This window comes from Canis lupus, chromosome 26 (genome assembly GCF_048164855.1).
Source record: "Canis lupus baileyi chromosome 26, mCanLup2.hap1, whole genome shotgun sequence".
In the NCBI taxonomy this organism is placed as follows: Eukaryota; Metazoa; Chordata; class Mammalia; order Carnivora; family Canidae; genus Canis; species Canis lupus.
In genome coordinates this window covers 35139995-35155290 of record NC_132863.1, presented here as the reverse complement: position 1 = coordinate 35155290, position 15296 = coordinate 35139995, and the positions used below count along the sequence as shown (strand labels likewise).

At 47.8% G+C, this 15296-nt stretch overlaps 1 protein-coding gene across 1 annotated transcript; it reads left to right on the top strand.

Moving 5' to 3' along the window:
- Window positions 1–29: 29 nt before the first annotated feature.
- Window positions 30–14964, top strand: WFDC3 (WAP four-disulfide core domain 3). Its single transcript, XM_072801273.1, has 7 exons — window positions 30–139; window positions 2493–2810; window positions 3288–3419; window positions 4022–4168; window positions 12639–12770; window positions 13975–14159; window positions 14736–14964. Exons 2-6 carry the CDS (start codon window positions 2732–2734, stop codon window positions 14157–14159), a joined length of 675 nt encoding a protein of 224 aa, XP_072657374.1. The 5' UTR covers window positions 30–139; window positions 2493–2731; the 3' UTR covers window positions 14736–14964.
- Window positions 14965–15296: the final 332 nt, after the last annotated feature.

The window sequence follows — 15296 nt, the reverse complement described above, 5'->3', positions numbered from 1 at the left end:
GCCGGCCCGGAAGCGCGACGCGGCGAGCCGCGGGGTTTCCATGGGAACCGCAAGGCCGCGTCCCGCTGGGGCCCGGAAGCAGGCAGGCGCTGTGAGCCGCGCGGCGGGGGCTTCTTCTGCGGCCCGGCCGGCTCCTCGGGTGCGGACTGTGGGTATTTGGCCCGGGAGCGCTCCCCGCTGGGCCAAGGCGGGTGGAGAAGTGCGGGGCAGGAGGACGAGAGCGGGCTCTCGGGGCTGGAGCTTAGGTGCGGAGGGGAGCACAGCGGGGCCCACAGTTCAGTCTTTGAAAGCCGTAGAGTGCGCCTAATGCGGGGACCCGAAAATTCAAGAGGGGGTCTGGCCCATGCCCTTCCAAACACCCACCGGGTCCCTCGAGGCCTAGGCTCCAGGGGATGCCTCTTGCATCTAAAGGCATCATAATGAAGGTTGGGTCTTGGCCCGTGGACTCTCCCAAGCCCCAGCGACCTGGGCTTCTCTCTCCAGGAAGGTGATCCTGGGATGGGCGGGGATGCAGAGGTTTAACAGCTATGGAGTTTCGCAAAGCTCCCCTTAGCTCTGGCTTAGAGGTAGGATGTCCGTAAATAGAACTGGATCGATTTACGGGTAGTAGAGAAAGTTCCTTTTCCAAGGTCACAATGTGGAATAGTAAAACGTACATGAGTTTTTATTTGTATTTTGTTTATTCATGAGAGACCGAGAGAGGCAGAGACATAGGCAGAGGGAGAAGCAGGCTCCCTGGAGGGAGCCCGATGAGGGACTCCATCCCTGGACTGGGATCAGGACCTGAGTCAGAGGCAGACGCTCAACCGCTGAGCCACCCAGGCGCCCCAGTACCTGAGTTTTTAATGTAGAAAGATATGAGTTCAAATCCAGCATGATATGGTGATTAAGAATATTGACTATGGAATTGGTCTGCCTGCCTTTGGTCTACCACCCTCTGTGTGATCCAGGTTTCTTTCTGTGCCTCAGTTTCCCTATCTGTAGAGTGGGGACAATGGTACCTAACTAATAGGGTTGCACTTAAGGATTAAGTGAGCTAATTCATGTGAAGAACTCTGGCACAGGTAAACCCCCAAGCAATGCTATCTGTCACTGCTATTATTAAATTCCAGTAACCACCATTTACTAGCTTTATGACGTTGGTCATTCTTTCTCAACCCCTCTGAACCAGTTTTCTTACCTCTGCAAGATTATTGTGAGGATTAAAATAGATAATACATATAAAGCACATGTTAGGTTATCAACAAATGTTAATTATCTCCATGGTCCAATATCAACCTTAAAACAATAAGGCAACTCTTTGGCACCAAACTCTGGCTCTATAGTGGATATTTTTGCTTTATTTTTATTTTATTATTATTTTTTAAAGATTTTATTTATTCATAGAGACAGAAAGAGAGGGGCAGAGACACAGGCAGAGGGAGAAGTAGGCTCCTTACAGGAAGCCTGACGTGGGACTCATCCGGGGTCTCCAGGATCACACCCCAGGCTGCAGGTGGCGCTATACCGCTGCGCCACCAGGGCTGCCCTATTTTTTATTTTTTTTAAAAATATTTTGTTTATTTGACACATAGAGAGAGGCAGAGACATAGGAAGAGGGAGAAGTCGTCTCCCTGTGGGGAGCCCAATGCAGGACTTGATCCTAGGAGCCCGGGATCACAACCTGAGCCAAAGGCAGTTGCTCAACCACTGAGCCACCCAGGTGCCCCGAGATTTTTGCTTTAAGCCTTGAATTTCCTCTGCTCTTTAATCTTACTGGGCCAAGCAACGTCAGTGGATACCATTAAATATCATGTCTGACCAAAGTCATCATGGACAGGACATGTCAACAGTACAGATAAAAGTAAAACGAAATAGAAGAAGAGGAGATAAAGTAAGGGAGTATAGATGGTCTAGACTACTTGAATCATAGCAACTTCTTTTTGGTTCTGTCAGCTAGCCTTCATGCAATCCAAAAATGGCCTGAATGGGCTAGATGGACCAAGATGTAGGTGTTTGGTGCATTTGTATTAGTTCTGAACAAACTCACATACGGTTTTGCTGTAGTTTTTTTTTTTTTTTTTAAGATTTTATTTATTTATTCGAGAGAGAGAGAGAGAGAAAGAGAGGCAGAGACACAGGCAGAGGGAGAAGCAAGCTCCATGCAGGAAAGCTCAATGTGGGGCTTGATCCTGGTCTCCAGGATCAGGCCCCAGGGCCGAAGGCAGCACTAAACTGCTGAGCCACCCCAGCTGCCCCTTTCTGATGTTTTCTAAGTAGTCTGCTCCACTCTGTTTTTTGGATTGCTAGGAGCCACACCGCATTTTGTTAGTTTGGTTATGATTAAGTCCTGTCTTTGGTCCTTCCCTCTGTCTCTTTGGCTGCAGCTGTGTCCTTCCAAAGCCCTTTAGGGCTTTCTTTGATCCTTAATCCAGTGGCCATCCCTTCATTTCCCCAGCTACCAACCAGGTTCCTTATCCCTGCCCATGAGTGTTGTGTATATTGCATTACAGAGTTTGATCACCATCATCACATGTGCCCTTTGGGAGTGCCAGGCATTTTCCCACACACCAGCAACCACTTTTCTTCTTGTCCGGAGAAGACGTCCTTGGGGAATATTGCGAAAGGGAAGACTTTGGGGCTGGGTTTGGGCCAGTCTCCTAGTCCTGCCCTTCCCTTGATTGATGCTCTGGGTGAGGTGTACACCTCCGGCCTGGACTGAGCGCTCATCTCAACTCTCCGCGCCATCATCATGTCTAGCTGCTGCTTCTTCCTGAAGGCACTTCTTGCTCTTGGGTCCCTGACATCCTGGGTGGCTGCAGGAGAGCATGGTGAGCTATTATGTGGGATCCCTGGCTGACAGTAACAGAAAATGACTAAGAATAAGTCATCCCTTTCCTCATCCTGGAGTGAGAGTCCTCATTTGTGGAGATGGTCATATCTGTAGGTCAGGATTGGATGCACAGATTCTCAGGACAGCTTGACAGGGTAGGTCTTCTTGGTTTTCTTTACTCTCTCTGGACAAGGAGGTAGGACTTCCAGTCTGGCTTACTAGAGGTTCTAGCTGTTCCCTAGTGCTCTTTAAATGTGAACAGGATCAACCCCAACCTTTCCTTCTCTTTATTTACAAAGTGGCTGGACATTCAGTAGTGGTTATGTGAGTGTCAGTGGTTGTGTTGGGGGAGGGGAAAGGTACTTTGGATAGGAAAGTTTGGAGAGGTTGAACATCCTTGAAGTGCACTTGGCTTCTATACCCCATCTTTTGAGGCTTAGCCAGTCACTCCAACCTTGTGTGATATCTTTTGCAGTGAAAGAAGGAGAATGCCCTCCTGATAAGAACCCATGTAAAGAGCTGTGCCAGGGGGATGAATCGTGTCTGGCTGGTCAGAAGTGCTGCAGCACTGGCTGTGGTCAGGTCTGCCAAGGAGGCATTCCAGAGGGTATGTTGACTGGAGGGGCAAAATCCAAGTGTGCTTCCTGACCTTGCCTCTGGGCTAGAAAGACCCAGAGAGCCTCCAACCTCCTAGATAGGCTCTTGAAATCTAGCTTGCCTGAAGTGCCTCATCTCCATTTTGGTGTTTCTTCTTCAATCACTGAGTCCTCAGTTCTTTGTCTTCTATCAGGAAAGAACACACAACTGATGATCTCTTTTATTTGAACTCAGGGCTCCTGCGAAGGCTGGAGGGCAAAGTTGTGAGGGGAAGCCTGTTAGAGGTAGTTATCAAAAGAGTAGACCTTGAGCCAGGCTGAATAAGACTTAAACAGCCCTTTACCTCGATTTCCTCATCTGTAAAATGGGGATAATTGTTTGCACCTCTTGGAATTGCTGTGAGTTTCAAATGAGAGGTTCCTGGCACAAAGTGAACTCAGTAAATGTGAGCTCTTATCATTGTTACTGTCTCTGCTGTAGCGCCAGGGTTGAGAGTCCCAAAGAAGCTCAGGGGTTCCTTCCTTTAAATCTCCCTTTTGCTACACCTATGGGTGCCACCAGGCACTTCTCTCTCTCTCTTCTCTTTATGGCTGTCTCCCTTTTTTGCTACAGGGAGGAAAGGAGATTGCCCCAGGGCTGTTCGGAAACAATCCTGTTTTCAAAGGTGCGTCACTGATGAGACTTGTCCGGGTATAAAGAAATGCTGCACGTTTGGCTGCAACAAGAGCTGTGTGGTCCCAGTCCCTAAGCCAAAGCTGGGTAAGAAACACTACCCCGGGGCCCATGGGCTCTTTGGCCTGAGTGCTTCTTTCTCAAATAAGCCTGCACCATCTTATTGTTGGTTTTACTTTACTTTGAACAACAAAAATTAAGTGGCTGCCATATTCTGAGAACTTTTCTAAAAAATGATAGACAGGAGATCCCTGGGTGGCGCAGCGGTTTGGCGCCTGCCTTTGGCCCAGGGCGCGATCCTGGAGACCCAGGATCGAATCCCACATCAGGCTTCCGGTGCATGGAGCCTGCTTCTCCCTCTGCCTGTGTCTCTGCCTCTCTCTCTCTCTCTCTCTCTCTGTGACGATCATAAATAAATAAAAAATTAAAAAAAAATGATAGACAAAGGGTCAGCCATTGATGATCTGGGAATGGGGTCCAGGCAGGCAGAGGAGGCTGCTAGAAGGAGGATCGTGGCATGCAGAACTTTCTGCTCTATTGCTTGCCTCCTCTTTTGGTCCCTGAGAGGCCTCCAAAAGGTATCAGAAATTGATGATGCATCTTCCGTAGCTTCCCCTTCTCATTTCCCTCTTGTTTCTGGATTTTTATGGTTTATTTGCTTGTTTGTGCTTCCACATATATTTTGTTATCATATTGTCCATCACTACCCCCTTCCTCTCAAATAGGAGGGCTGCTTTTATTGGAGAGGTGTTAGATGTATAAATTAATTTCAGGGGTGCCTGAGTGGCTCAGGTTAATTATCTGTCTTCAGCTCAGGTCATGATCCCAGGGTTCTGGGAGCCCAATGTGAGCTCAGCAGGGAGCCTGCTTCTCCCTCTCCCTCTGCTACTTTCTCCTCCCATGCTCTCTCTCTCAAATTAATAAATCTTAAAAAAATTAATTTAGGGAAAGCTGACATTTTTATGTGAATCTTTATGTCTTCCCATTGTCCATGTGCATTTGGTGTATTTCAGGGTATTTTATAGTTTTCAAATACTTCTTGATAAGTTAATGCCTAAGTTGTTTTATTTTTTTCTCATCTGCATTAAATGAGGTCTTCATTTACACCTTCCATTATGTTTTCTAAAGAAACCGGAACCATTCTCTCTGAGGGCATGTGGCAGCTATTCCAGTAGAAAAGCCTAGATTTTGGTAATCAGAGAGCTGGGTTCAAGCCTGAGGCTCACCAGTTACTGGCCAGCAGGTCCCTGGCCAAGTGTCTTCTGCTTCCCCGAGCCTCAGTTCCCTTCTTTGTAAAATGGAAAGAATGAGCCTTGGAGGTTGTTGTAAAGATTCAAAGTGGGTAAAATGTTTAGCCCTCAGGAGACATCAGCTTGCTTCCTGTTGCCTGCTAAGGTGGGCTTTATTAGGAGTGCAGTTGCTTACCAGCCCCTTTTATCAAGAACAAGGATTCCTCTTCCTGTGGAAGACTCTGGAACTCCACAGCATGTGACCACCTCTTTCTTTCCAGCCAAACCTCCCCAGGTAGCGGGCCTCTTCTCTGGACCTTGTGGGGCTGTGTTTGGCTTGGACAGCTCTCTTGGGCTCCCTGCCCATAAGAGAGAATAGAGGGTTGTACTCCTTGCCAGGACTCTTGCGGCCCAGCTTTGGAACCAGAGCCTGGGAACCTGTGTCAGGCCAGTCACTCACTGCCAGCCTGTAAGGCCCAGCACAGTCTTCCAGTGTGTGAGGCTGATGGCTGAGTCATGGGGGCTGAGGGTGAGGCTGGCACCTAGGCCAGGCCCTTTGTGAGCTGCTCTGGGCCTTGGCCAGCCCAGATGGGGCTTCTTCTTTCCTTGGAGCCAGGCAGCCTGCAATAGTGACCTCCCTGCAGATCTCCCAGAGTGTACTTACTGGCTGAGCGGGCGTCCTAGTCTGGTGAGAGTAGTTAATGACCTGTCTACGGCTCCAGGCCTGGGCTGAGCTACTCCATGGGACAGGAAGCTGTCAGTCCTGGGCTCTGAACAGTTCCTGCTTTCCCTCGGCTCTGACATTGCCAGAGGTTTACGTAGCCAGTGCTAGTCTATTTGGTAAGGTGGAGGGACAGGCTGGCTGAGGGTTCAGAGTAGACCCTGGGACCTGCTCAGGTGGGGCAGTTCTGGTTTGAGCATGCAAGTGAACCTTGGCTTCTAACTGCTTGCTGTGTGGCCTCAGGCAAATCCTTTTCATCTCTCTGAACCTCACCTTTGTCCTCTGTACAGTGGAGATAAGCTTATTTACCTCAAAGAGTGATAATTTGGTGTCTTAGTCCTTTGGGCTGCTAGAACAGAATTCCATAGACTGGGTGGCTTATGAATAACAGAAATTTATTTCTTATAGTTCTGGAGGCTGAGAAGCCCAAGGTTAAGGTGCCAGCAGATTCAGTGCCTGGAGAGAGCCAGCTTCCTGGTTCACATACTACCATGTTTTCACTGAGCCCTTACACGGTGAAAGGGCAATATGAGCATTGTCCTATTCATGGGGGCCCCCCTCCCAAAGCACGCATCTCTGAAACTCATATTAGGGGTTAGATTTCAAGACATGAATCCTGGGGGAACACAACATTCAGCCTGTATCATACAGTTTAGAAGACTGTATTTTATTTTATTTTAATTTATTTATTTTTAAAATATTTTATTTTTTTATTCATGAGAGAGACACTGAGAGGCAGAGACATAGGCAGAGAGAGAAGCAGGCTCCCTACGGGGAGCCTGATGCAGGACTCAATCCTGGGACTCCAGGATCATACCCTGAGATGAAGGCAGATGCTCAACCACTGGGCCACCCAGGCATCCCAAGAAGAAATTTATTTTAAAAGCCTATAGAAAGCCTGCCAAATAATGCTCAGCAGCTCATGCTGTGATGCGCAGCACCTCTCTGCTCATGTTCCCTCCTGCCATCTGAAGTCAGATCTGTGTGTCCCCTCCCTCACTACTTATCAAGTGTCTGCAGCTGACATTATGTGTGTCTGGTGTGAGCAAGGCAGCCGAGGTTATAAATAATAGGCAGAGATTGTGATGAGAGCTGTGAGGAAAATCAAAGAGAGCTATAGGGGAGGTGTCATTTTAACCTGCAGGATGAGAGAGAGCTGGCTGTAGGGTGTGTGAAGAGTAGGAAAGAGCTTACTGATTCAAGGAAGTGAAAGGAGGTCAGTGGAGTTGGAGAAAAGAGAAAGGGAAGGAGGAGGAAAGTGGTTCCGGTTAGGGAGAGTCCAGACCTCCAGTGAGTCTCTGGGGCCTCTGTCAAAGCCCTTGTTCTAAGTGCACTGGGAAGCCTTTGCAAGGCTTATGAAAGCAGAGAGGAGAGGCCTAGTCTGGTTTTCGTTTTACTTTATTTTATTTTATTTATTAATTTTAAATATTTTATTTATTCATGACACACATACAGAGAGAGAGGCAGAGACACAGGCAGAGGGAGAAGCAGGCTCCATGTAGGGAGCCTGATGTGGGACTCGATCCCGGGGCCCCAGGATCACATCCCAGGCCAAAGGCAGCACTAAACTGCTGAGCCACCCCGGCTGCCCTGTTTTACTTTATTTCAAAAGATTTTATGTATTTATTATATATATATATGTATATATAGAGAGAGTGTGTGCTAGCAGGAGGAGGAGCAGAGGCAGAAGGAGAGGGAGATAATTTCCAGTGGACTCCATACTGAGCACAGAGCCCAATGCAGGGCTGGATTGCATGCCCCAAGATCACGACCTGGGCCAAAAGTAACAGTTGGACACTTAACTGCCCAAGTTACCCAGGTGCCCCTTGGTTTTAATTAATTAGTTAGTTAATTAATTTTATTATTTTTAAAGATTTTACTTATTCATGAGAGACACAGAGAGGCAGAGACATAGGCAGAGGGAGAAGCAGGCTCCCCGTGGAGAGCCTTATGCAGGACTCGATCCCAGAACCCAGGGATCACAACCTGACCAAAGGCAGACACTCAACCACTGAGTCACCAAGGTGCCCCTGGTTTTCTTTTTTCAAATATATGTATATTTTATTTATTTTAAAATAAGCACTCTGTTGGTGTGTGAAGAAGAGATGGAGACAAATGTAGCAGATGGCAGGCCCATTAAGAGGCAGTTGAGGCAGGCTTGGTGGGGGAGGTGCTTAGACCAGGGTGGTGATGGTGTGGACAGGGAAAAGTGACAGACTTGGAGTACTTTTAAGGTAGAGTTGACAAGACTAAGTGAAGAAATAAGTGGATGTGTGTGCTGAGGGAGAGGAAGTGTCAAGAGCTGTACTAAAGTGTTTGTCTTGAGTAGTTGAGTGATGGGAGGTCTTGGAGGCAAGAGGTTTTGGAGCAAAGATGCAAATTACAGCCTAAGAGACGACTCTCCTTTGGCTACCTTAAGGTGCCTCCCCTCCCCCATGAAACCCAGTGACCCATTGTTTTGCTTATTACAACCTGTGAATTATATCCTTTGGGTGGATGGATGGCCTGGGCTTCCTGTGTGTTTGGATGACCTTTTCCTGAAACCTCACTGCTGGTTGTTCAGAGAAGACTTAACATAGCAGGCTTGAGATTGATATTCTTAGAAAGGTCTACTTGCAAGACCGGCCTTGACTGGCTTCTGGGAACTTAGATTTTGAAAGTGTTCCTACTACCCTAACTGGTAAGAATCATACCTGCTAGGGCAGCCCTGGTGGTGCATCGGTTTAGCGCCGCCTGCAGCCTGGGGTGTGATCCTGGAGACACAGGATCGAGTCCCACGTTGGGCTCCCTGCATGGAGCCTGCTTCTCTCTCTGCCCATGTCTCTGCCTCTCTTTCACTCTCTCTGAATAAATAAATAAGTAAATCTTAAAAAAAAAAAAAAAAAAGAATCATATCTGCTAAGCAGAGAGTGCCCAATAAAAACCCCAGGTCTCTAATGAACTTCCCTGGTTGACAACCCTTCACACTGTGTTGTCGTGACTTATAGGAATCCACTAGAAGAGGACTCATGGAAGCTTGTGCTTGATTTCCTCTAGACTTTGCCTCATGCATCCTTTCCCTGAGATGATTTTGCTTTATATCTTTTCCTGTAATATAGCGTGGTCATGAGTACAACTGTATACTGAGTCTTGTGAGTCGTAACACATCACCCAACCTAGGAGTTGTCTTGGAGACTCCCAACACACTGGTTTCTTGCTAGGTTTTACTAATCCCTGCAATTCTCTACCACTGGGTCTTCACTTTTGTCAGAATACAGCTGAGTCCTAGCTATTTCTTTTTAAAAATATTTTATTTATTTACTTTGAGGGTGGAGGGGTGAGCAGAGTGGGGGGGAGGGGAAGAGGGAGATGGAGAAGCTGAGCAGGGAACCTGAGACCCAGGGGGCTCTATACCCAGGACCCTGAGACCATGACCCAAGTGGGACGCAGATGCTTAACTGACTGAGCCATCCAGGTGCCCCATGACTGAGTCTCAGCTCTTGTTCTTGTGTAATCCTTGTAGAGTGTAGGGAATCATAATGAGTGGCTTAAAGGACCACATCATTGGTCCTAGTGTCAGAGCTGGGAATTTGGGAACCAATTCTGCCACCATTGACCTCAGGCCAATCCTACCCCTTTCCTGGCTGGCTGGCTGGCTGTCTATTTGCAAGAGGAGTAGGTTTGATAACTCAGAGAGTCCTTGGCTTAAGAAGTTTTGGGATTTCACTTTTCAACTAGCGCCACTGTCCTTCCCTCAGATATAGTGGAAGGTTACAGCTGGGGTAATAGTAAAGTCTAAGAGTATTTCCTGGGCTTCAGCTTTTTATTCCACCTTTTTTTTTGGTGATATCTTGGGTCTTGGGATAGGGATATATTTGCAGGGTGGGGATGACCATTCCCATTCTGACTCTCATTCCTGTTTGTCATCCTGATTCCTGGTAAGATAACTGTGAGGTGCCTGGAAACCATGTGGTATGAGGAACTGAGCTTACCTAGTTTGGGAAAGCTGAGACAGTGAGAGGCAGAGGATCCTGTCTAGGCTGATGGCACAAGCCATGTTTTCACAAGGTCTCTGGACATAAGACCTGGACCAATGGACAGAACTTCTAGACAGCCAGATTTCAGCTGAGGATAAAGTGTAAGGATGGGGGTGCCTGGGTGACTCAGTTGGTTAACTGACTCTTGATTTAGGCTCAGGTCATGGTCTCAGGGTCATGAGATTGAGCTGTGCATTAGGCTCTGTGCTCAGTGTGGGGTCTGCCTGAGGTTCTCTCTCACTCTCCCTCTGTCCCTCCTGCTCATGTGCTCTGTCTTTCTCAAATAAATAAATTAATCTTTAAAAAAAAAGTATAATGATGGCATAGTCTGGCTTGGAGGTTGTGAGGCCCCCTGAATTCCAGCATTTGAGCTGAGAGTAGGGAATTATTTGGCAGGGATTCAGGCATCAGACATGGGTGATGTAGTGGGTGGCCATGGTGGGCACTGGTCAAAGGACGCGTTCTGACCCCCAGGGCTTCAGCCTATTCCCCAAGAGTCTCTTCACTGTCTAGTATTTGACACAACCCCAGGGACCTCAAGGAAGTCTGGCCTGGAAGAGAGTAGAGGTTTGGTCTTTATGCCTGGTCCTCAGTATGAGGGCAGAGAGCAGAGTGCTCCTGGTATTGGTCACTTCAGGGCCAAGCTCAGCAAAATGGTATCTGGGAAGTGTTCTGCTCAGTGTAATTCCATGAAAAGTTAAAGTTGCTAGGTTTTTTCCACCAGAGAGATTTTTTTTTAATGCCCCCAGCCTTCTCAACTGTGGGATGAAAGACTTTGCTCTTTGTTAAATAGATTTTAGTGTTCATCTGGCAGGTGGGGAGGTGTGGAGGGCTACATCTGGCAGTGACCATATTTTCTGGATTAGAAAATAAGATTTGATGTGATCTGACAATGGCATAGAACCTTTGAAATAGGGGCTGTTCAGGAAAATCCTGTGATGCAGGGTTATTAGACCATGATTGTTTAGCTGTACGTGTTTTCCTTGGAGTCCAACACTTGCCTTTTCCATCATGGCAGACTTCCCAGAGCCAGACATATGCAATTATTACATGTCCCTACTCAAGGGCACTGGGCCAGTCCTGCGTTGGTTTTCTACAATGCTTTTAATAGCCTGCCTCTTCTTTTCTCTACTTAAAAAAACCTGAAATAAACACTGAGATGAATGAGTCATGGCAAGTCAATTTGGCTTGGATGAGGCTTCCTAGGGAGTGCCTGCACCAGAGGACCTGGCCTGGTGCCTGCATGTTTTAAGGATGGTGTAGTAGAAAGAGTGCTTCCTTGCAAACCAAGAGGCTGAGTTTTGTCCTGCTTTCCTGCTGACTCACTCTAGTTCTGGGCAAACCCCTTCTCTTCTCTGAGCCTTATTATCTTCAGAGGGGTGGTGAAGGAGTGCATCATGGATGTGCTTGACTCTGTACAACAGAAAATTAACCAAATAGGGATTCATTTTTCTCATATAAGAAGTCCTGAAGTAGGGACCAGGGCTGGGGTGGTGGCTCCATGATGCTAACAAGGATGAGGTTGTTTATTTTCCTTCTCCTTTGCATTCCATAGCTCCATCCTCAGTCTAGTTGCCCCCCATGGTTGAAAGAAGACGGCTCTATCTCCCTGTCTGTCTTTGCACTGGAAGAAAGAGAAGCCAGGGGGCAGTTTGAAAGGTGCATTTTCTGGGTCAGAATGCAAAAGTTTTCCCAGCTTATGTCTTAGTTTGTAGTCTCTCCTAGTTACAAGGTAATTTGGGGAAGCAAATCATTGTAGCTGGCCAGGCTCATTGCCTCACAACAAACCTGCGGTTTTATTAGCAGGTGTTTCAGTTATCCATGGCTGCATAACAAGCACTCTCCAAACTTAGTGGCTTATGATAACAGCATTTGACTCTTTCTCACAGCTGGCCCAAACAGGCTCAGCTCGGCAGTTCTTATAGCCACATGGCACAGCTAGGTCACTCACGTAGCTGCATGTAGCTGGTAGCTCAGCCGGGAAGTTGATGATGGCTGGACCTTTCAGGATGCTTCTCTTCATCTAGCTTATCTCATCATTCCACAGTTGAGCCCAAGCTGCTTCATAGTGTAGCAGCCTGTTTCCAAGGGGGGGGGGGGGGCGCTGTTTCCCAAGCCCCAATATACAAGTGCTTATCCAGCCTTTGCTCTCATCACACTTGATGGTGTCCTGTTAGTCAAAGCAAGTCACACAGTCCAGCCCAGAGACAATATAGGAGGTGTGGTTCACTGGGGACCACCACCATGGATGTCTACCACAGGAAGGGGGGAGAAAGAGTGAATATGGGGTGGGCAATAGGTCTGTTTGCCACAGTAGGTTAGAGCTCAATAGTGTTTTCCAGACTGTGAGTCTTGAGATTAGTTTAGTAGTTGAGGACCAGCATTTGAAAAAATACATAGAAAGACTATAGAGTATATAGATATATGCATATATATATATATATATATATATATATATATATATAAGTTTAAGCATGTCTATGGATTAATATACACAATGAATGTAATTTTGCACTCAAGAATCACAATGAAAACAACTGGAAACACTGGACTTGAACACCTCTGGGCCCCATGCTCTGATTCTATTGCAGAGTCTGGTGGTGAATGTCCTGCTGACCCCCTTCCATGTGAGGAGCTATGTGACAGGGATGAGTCCTGTCCCCAGGGGCAAAAATGCTGTAGCACCGGCTGTGGGCACGCCTGCCGCGGAGACATTAAGGGAGGTATGTTGGCTCCTTGGGGAAGAAATCCTTGAGTTCCACGGCTGGTTGGGGAGGGAGCCGTTGGTGGCCTTATTGTCTTTCCCTTCCTTGGGGGAGTCAGAGTTCTCATCCTTCCTGTCCTCCTAGCCTCCAGCCCAAAGCCACCCTTCCTCCTCAGGCTCCGGAGCCCATGCTGGCATTTTAAGAACTAGGGGAAGGCAGTGTGGGTTAGTAGGAAAAGTTCTGAGGTTGGAAGACTGGTAGCATGGCTGCTGGTCTTGGTCCCACTGCTGACTGGCTCTGTGGCCTTGGGGAAGCAAACTCTCATTGAGCCAGTTTCTTCCTCAGTAAAATGAGGGAACTGCCCAAGATCATGGTTTTCTGACCAAATTCTTAGGAACATATCTGCAACAGATAAAAGCATTCCTGATCTGATTTCTTTGTTTCAAAAAATATATATTTAAAACAAATCCATATTTATGAATGCTCCTTTTATACCAGGTGCTGTAAAACTTCCATTTCAGAATCACTGTCTCAGGTGTGTGTGTGTGTGTTTTAAAGATTTTATTTATTTATTCATGAGAGACACAGGCAGAGGGAAAAGCAGGCTCTTTGCAGGGAGCCCGATATGGGATTTGATCCCCAGACCTCAGGATCACAACCTGAGCCAAAGGCAGATGCTCACCTGCTGAGCCACCCAGGCATCCCTCAGATGTGGTTTTTAGACAACATGTAGATTCCCAGGCAGTGTTCAAGGTTCTGAAGACATATTCTTGAAATTATGTAGTTTATCAGGGAAGGTAGATCAGATCAGGAATTGTAATAAATCCTGATGAGAGGAGCACAACCCAGGGCACCAAGCCTTGTCTGGGATGGCAGAGGAGGCCTCCCTGAGGAAGTGACCCTGAGAAGCCCAGGCAGAGGGGAGAGAGAAGGGGGCTCCTTGGCACCCCACCCAACCGCACACACAGAGATATCAAACCCAGGGACCTCTGGGGAACTCTATGGGGTATCATTTGAAAAGTTTTAGGCCAGATGTTCTCGTGGGCCCTACCGATTTTCAGAGGCTCTAGCTTCCAGGTTTCCCAGGCAGATCTTTGGTTAAGATCTAGTTACAGTCAGGGATGGATTTCTCTGGAACTTCCAGGTCTCAGTTGTAGCCAGGAACTTGGAGTGGGTGGAGCCGACCGTCCTGTCTCTTTACCTGTGCCTGTTTATCCTGCAGGGCGGGGTGGTGATTGTCCAAACATTTTGGTGGGCCTGTGCATTGTTGGCTGCATGATGGATGAGAACTGCCAGGCTGGGGCAAAATGCTGCAAGTCAGGCTGCGGCCGCTTCTGTTTCTCTCCAGTTCTGCCACCGGAACCAGCCATGAACTCCAACTGGACCTCAGGTCTGATTCTGCATTAGGTGAGTATGGTCTGTCATCACTGATAATAACTGAACTGCTATGTGTAGAGCACTGGGTAGTGCTGGGTAGGGGATTTCAGAAGGTCAAGACAAAGTTCTAGTTGGGGAAAAAGATCCTATGTCACAGATGAGAACCCTTTTTTATTGACATCATGGTCTTCTAGGCTCTCAGAGTGGGTATGCCTCCTTGGTAGTTTTTCCCACCTGAAGCCGGATTTGATCTGGGCCTTAGAGGCTAGGCAGGATGTGACAAAGGGAGGACAGCACAGAGAACATGCTGGATGGGTGGTCTGGTGGTTAGCAAAGGCACAAAGGGTGGGATGTATGTGATGTGTTTGGGGAGCGGGGTGGGGTGGGTGAGAGTGGGCTGTTTTTGTGCCAGGAGATATAAGGTTGACATCTGAATGAGGAGAGTCTTCACTGCAAGTTTGGACTGGATTGTCTGGAAAGCAGGACACCATTCAAGGCTCTGGGTAGCAACACATGCCGAACTTCTCTAGGGTAGAGGGGAAACATCTCTAGGATGGGGGGAGCCAGGAAGGCACAGCTTTGACCTGATGTTTCTTCTTTTTGTAGAGAGCCCGATGCCTTAGCTGTCCTGATTTATCCTGAGCTGCTTGGTGACTGCAGGGGGCTTGTTCTGGCTGCCAGGAGAGGGTGATGCCCTGGGGCTGTGAGCCTCGTGGGGGCTCTCGTGGCCCTCTTTGCTCTGCTTCTGTTCCTGCTGCTGCCTTGAGCATGGGAAACAGAGTTGTGGGTTTGGGCAATGGTGTGCAGTGTCCCCAATAAAGACTTTGCTCACCTTCTTGTCTGTGCTGTTTGAGGGCCAGGATGAGGAGAGAGAGCCAGGCGTCTGAGCATGTTTACAGGATTACAGGATTAAGGCAATCCATCCTTTCTGAGAACACCAAACCTGGGTGCTGCTCAGGTAGGTGAGAGCTCAGCCTAGGCTGACTTGTCACAGATGTCTCTTGCAAGCTTCAAGAGTGGGACCATCAGGCTCCTTCTTGGGCCTGCTGACCTTTCTTTTGTTGGAAAGTATGAATGGTGATGGAATGGGGGTGGGCGACTAGTTTACTGTAGTCCCTTGGATGTTCCCACCTTGGAGTTCCTTCCTTGGGGGCTCGTCCCTTAGCT

What these genes read in the sequence shown, in the direction of transcription:
- WFDC3 (XM_072801273.1), top strand. Translation starts at nt 2,732, where the DNA reads ATGTCTAGCTGCTGCTTCTTCCTGAAGGCACTTCTTGCTCTTGGGTCC. An exon ending in GGTGGCTGCAGGAGAGCATG is followed by an intron (nt 2,811 to 3,287) that starts GTGAGCTATTAT and finishes TATCTTTTGCAG; the next exon opens with TGAAAGAAGGAGAATGCCCT. An exon ending in AGTCCCTAAGCCAAAGCTGG is followed by an intron (nt 4,169 to 12,638) that starts GTAAGAAACACT and finishes ATTCTATTGCAG; the next exon opens with AGTCTGGTGGTGAATGTCCT.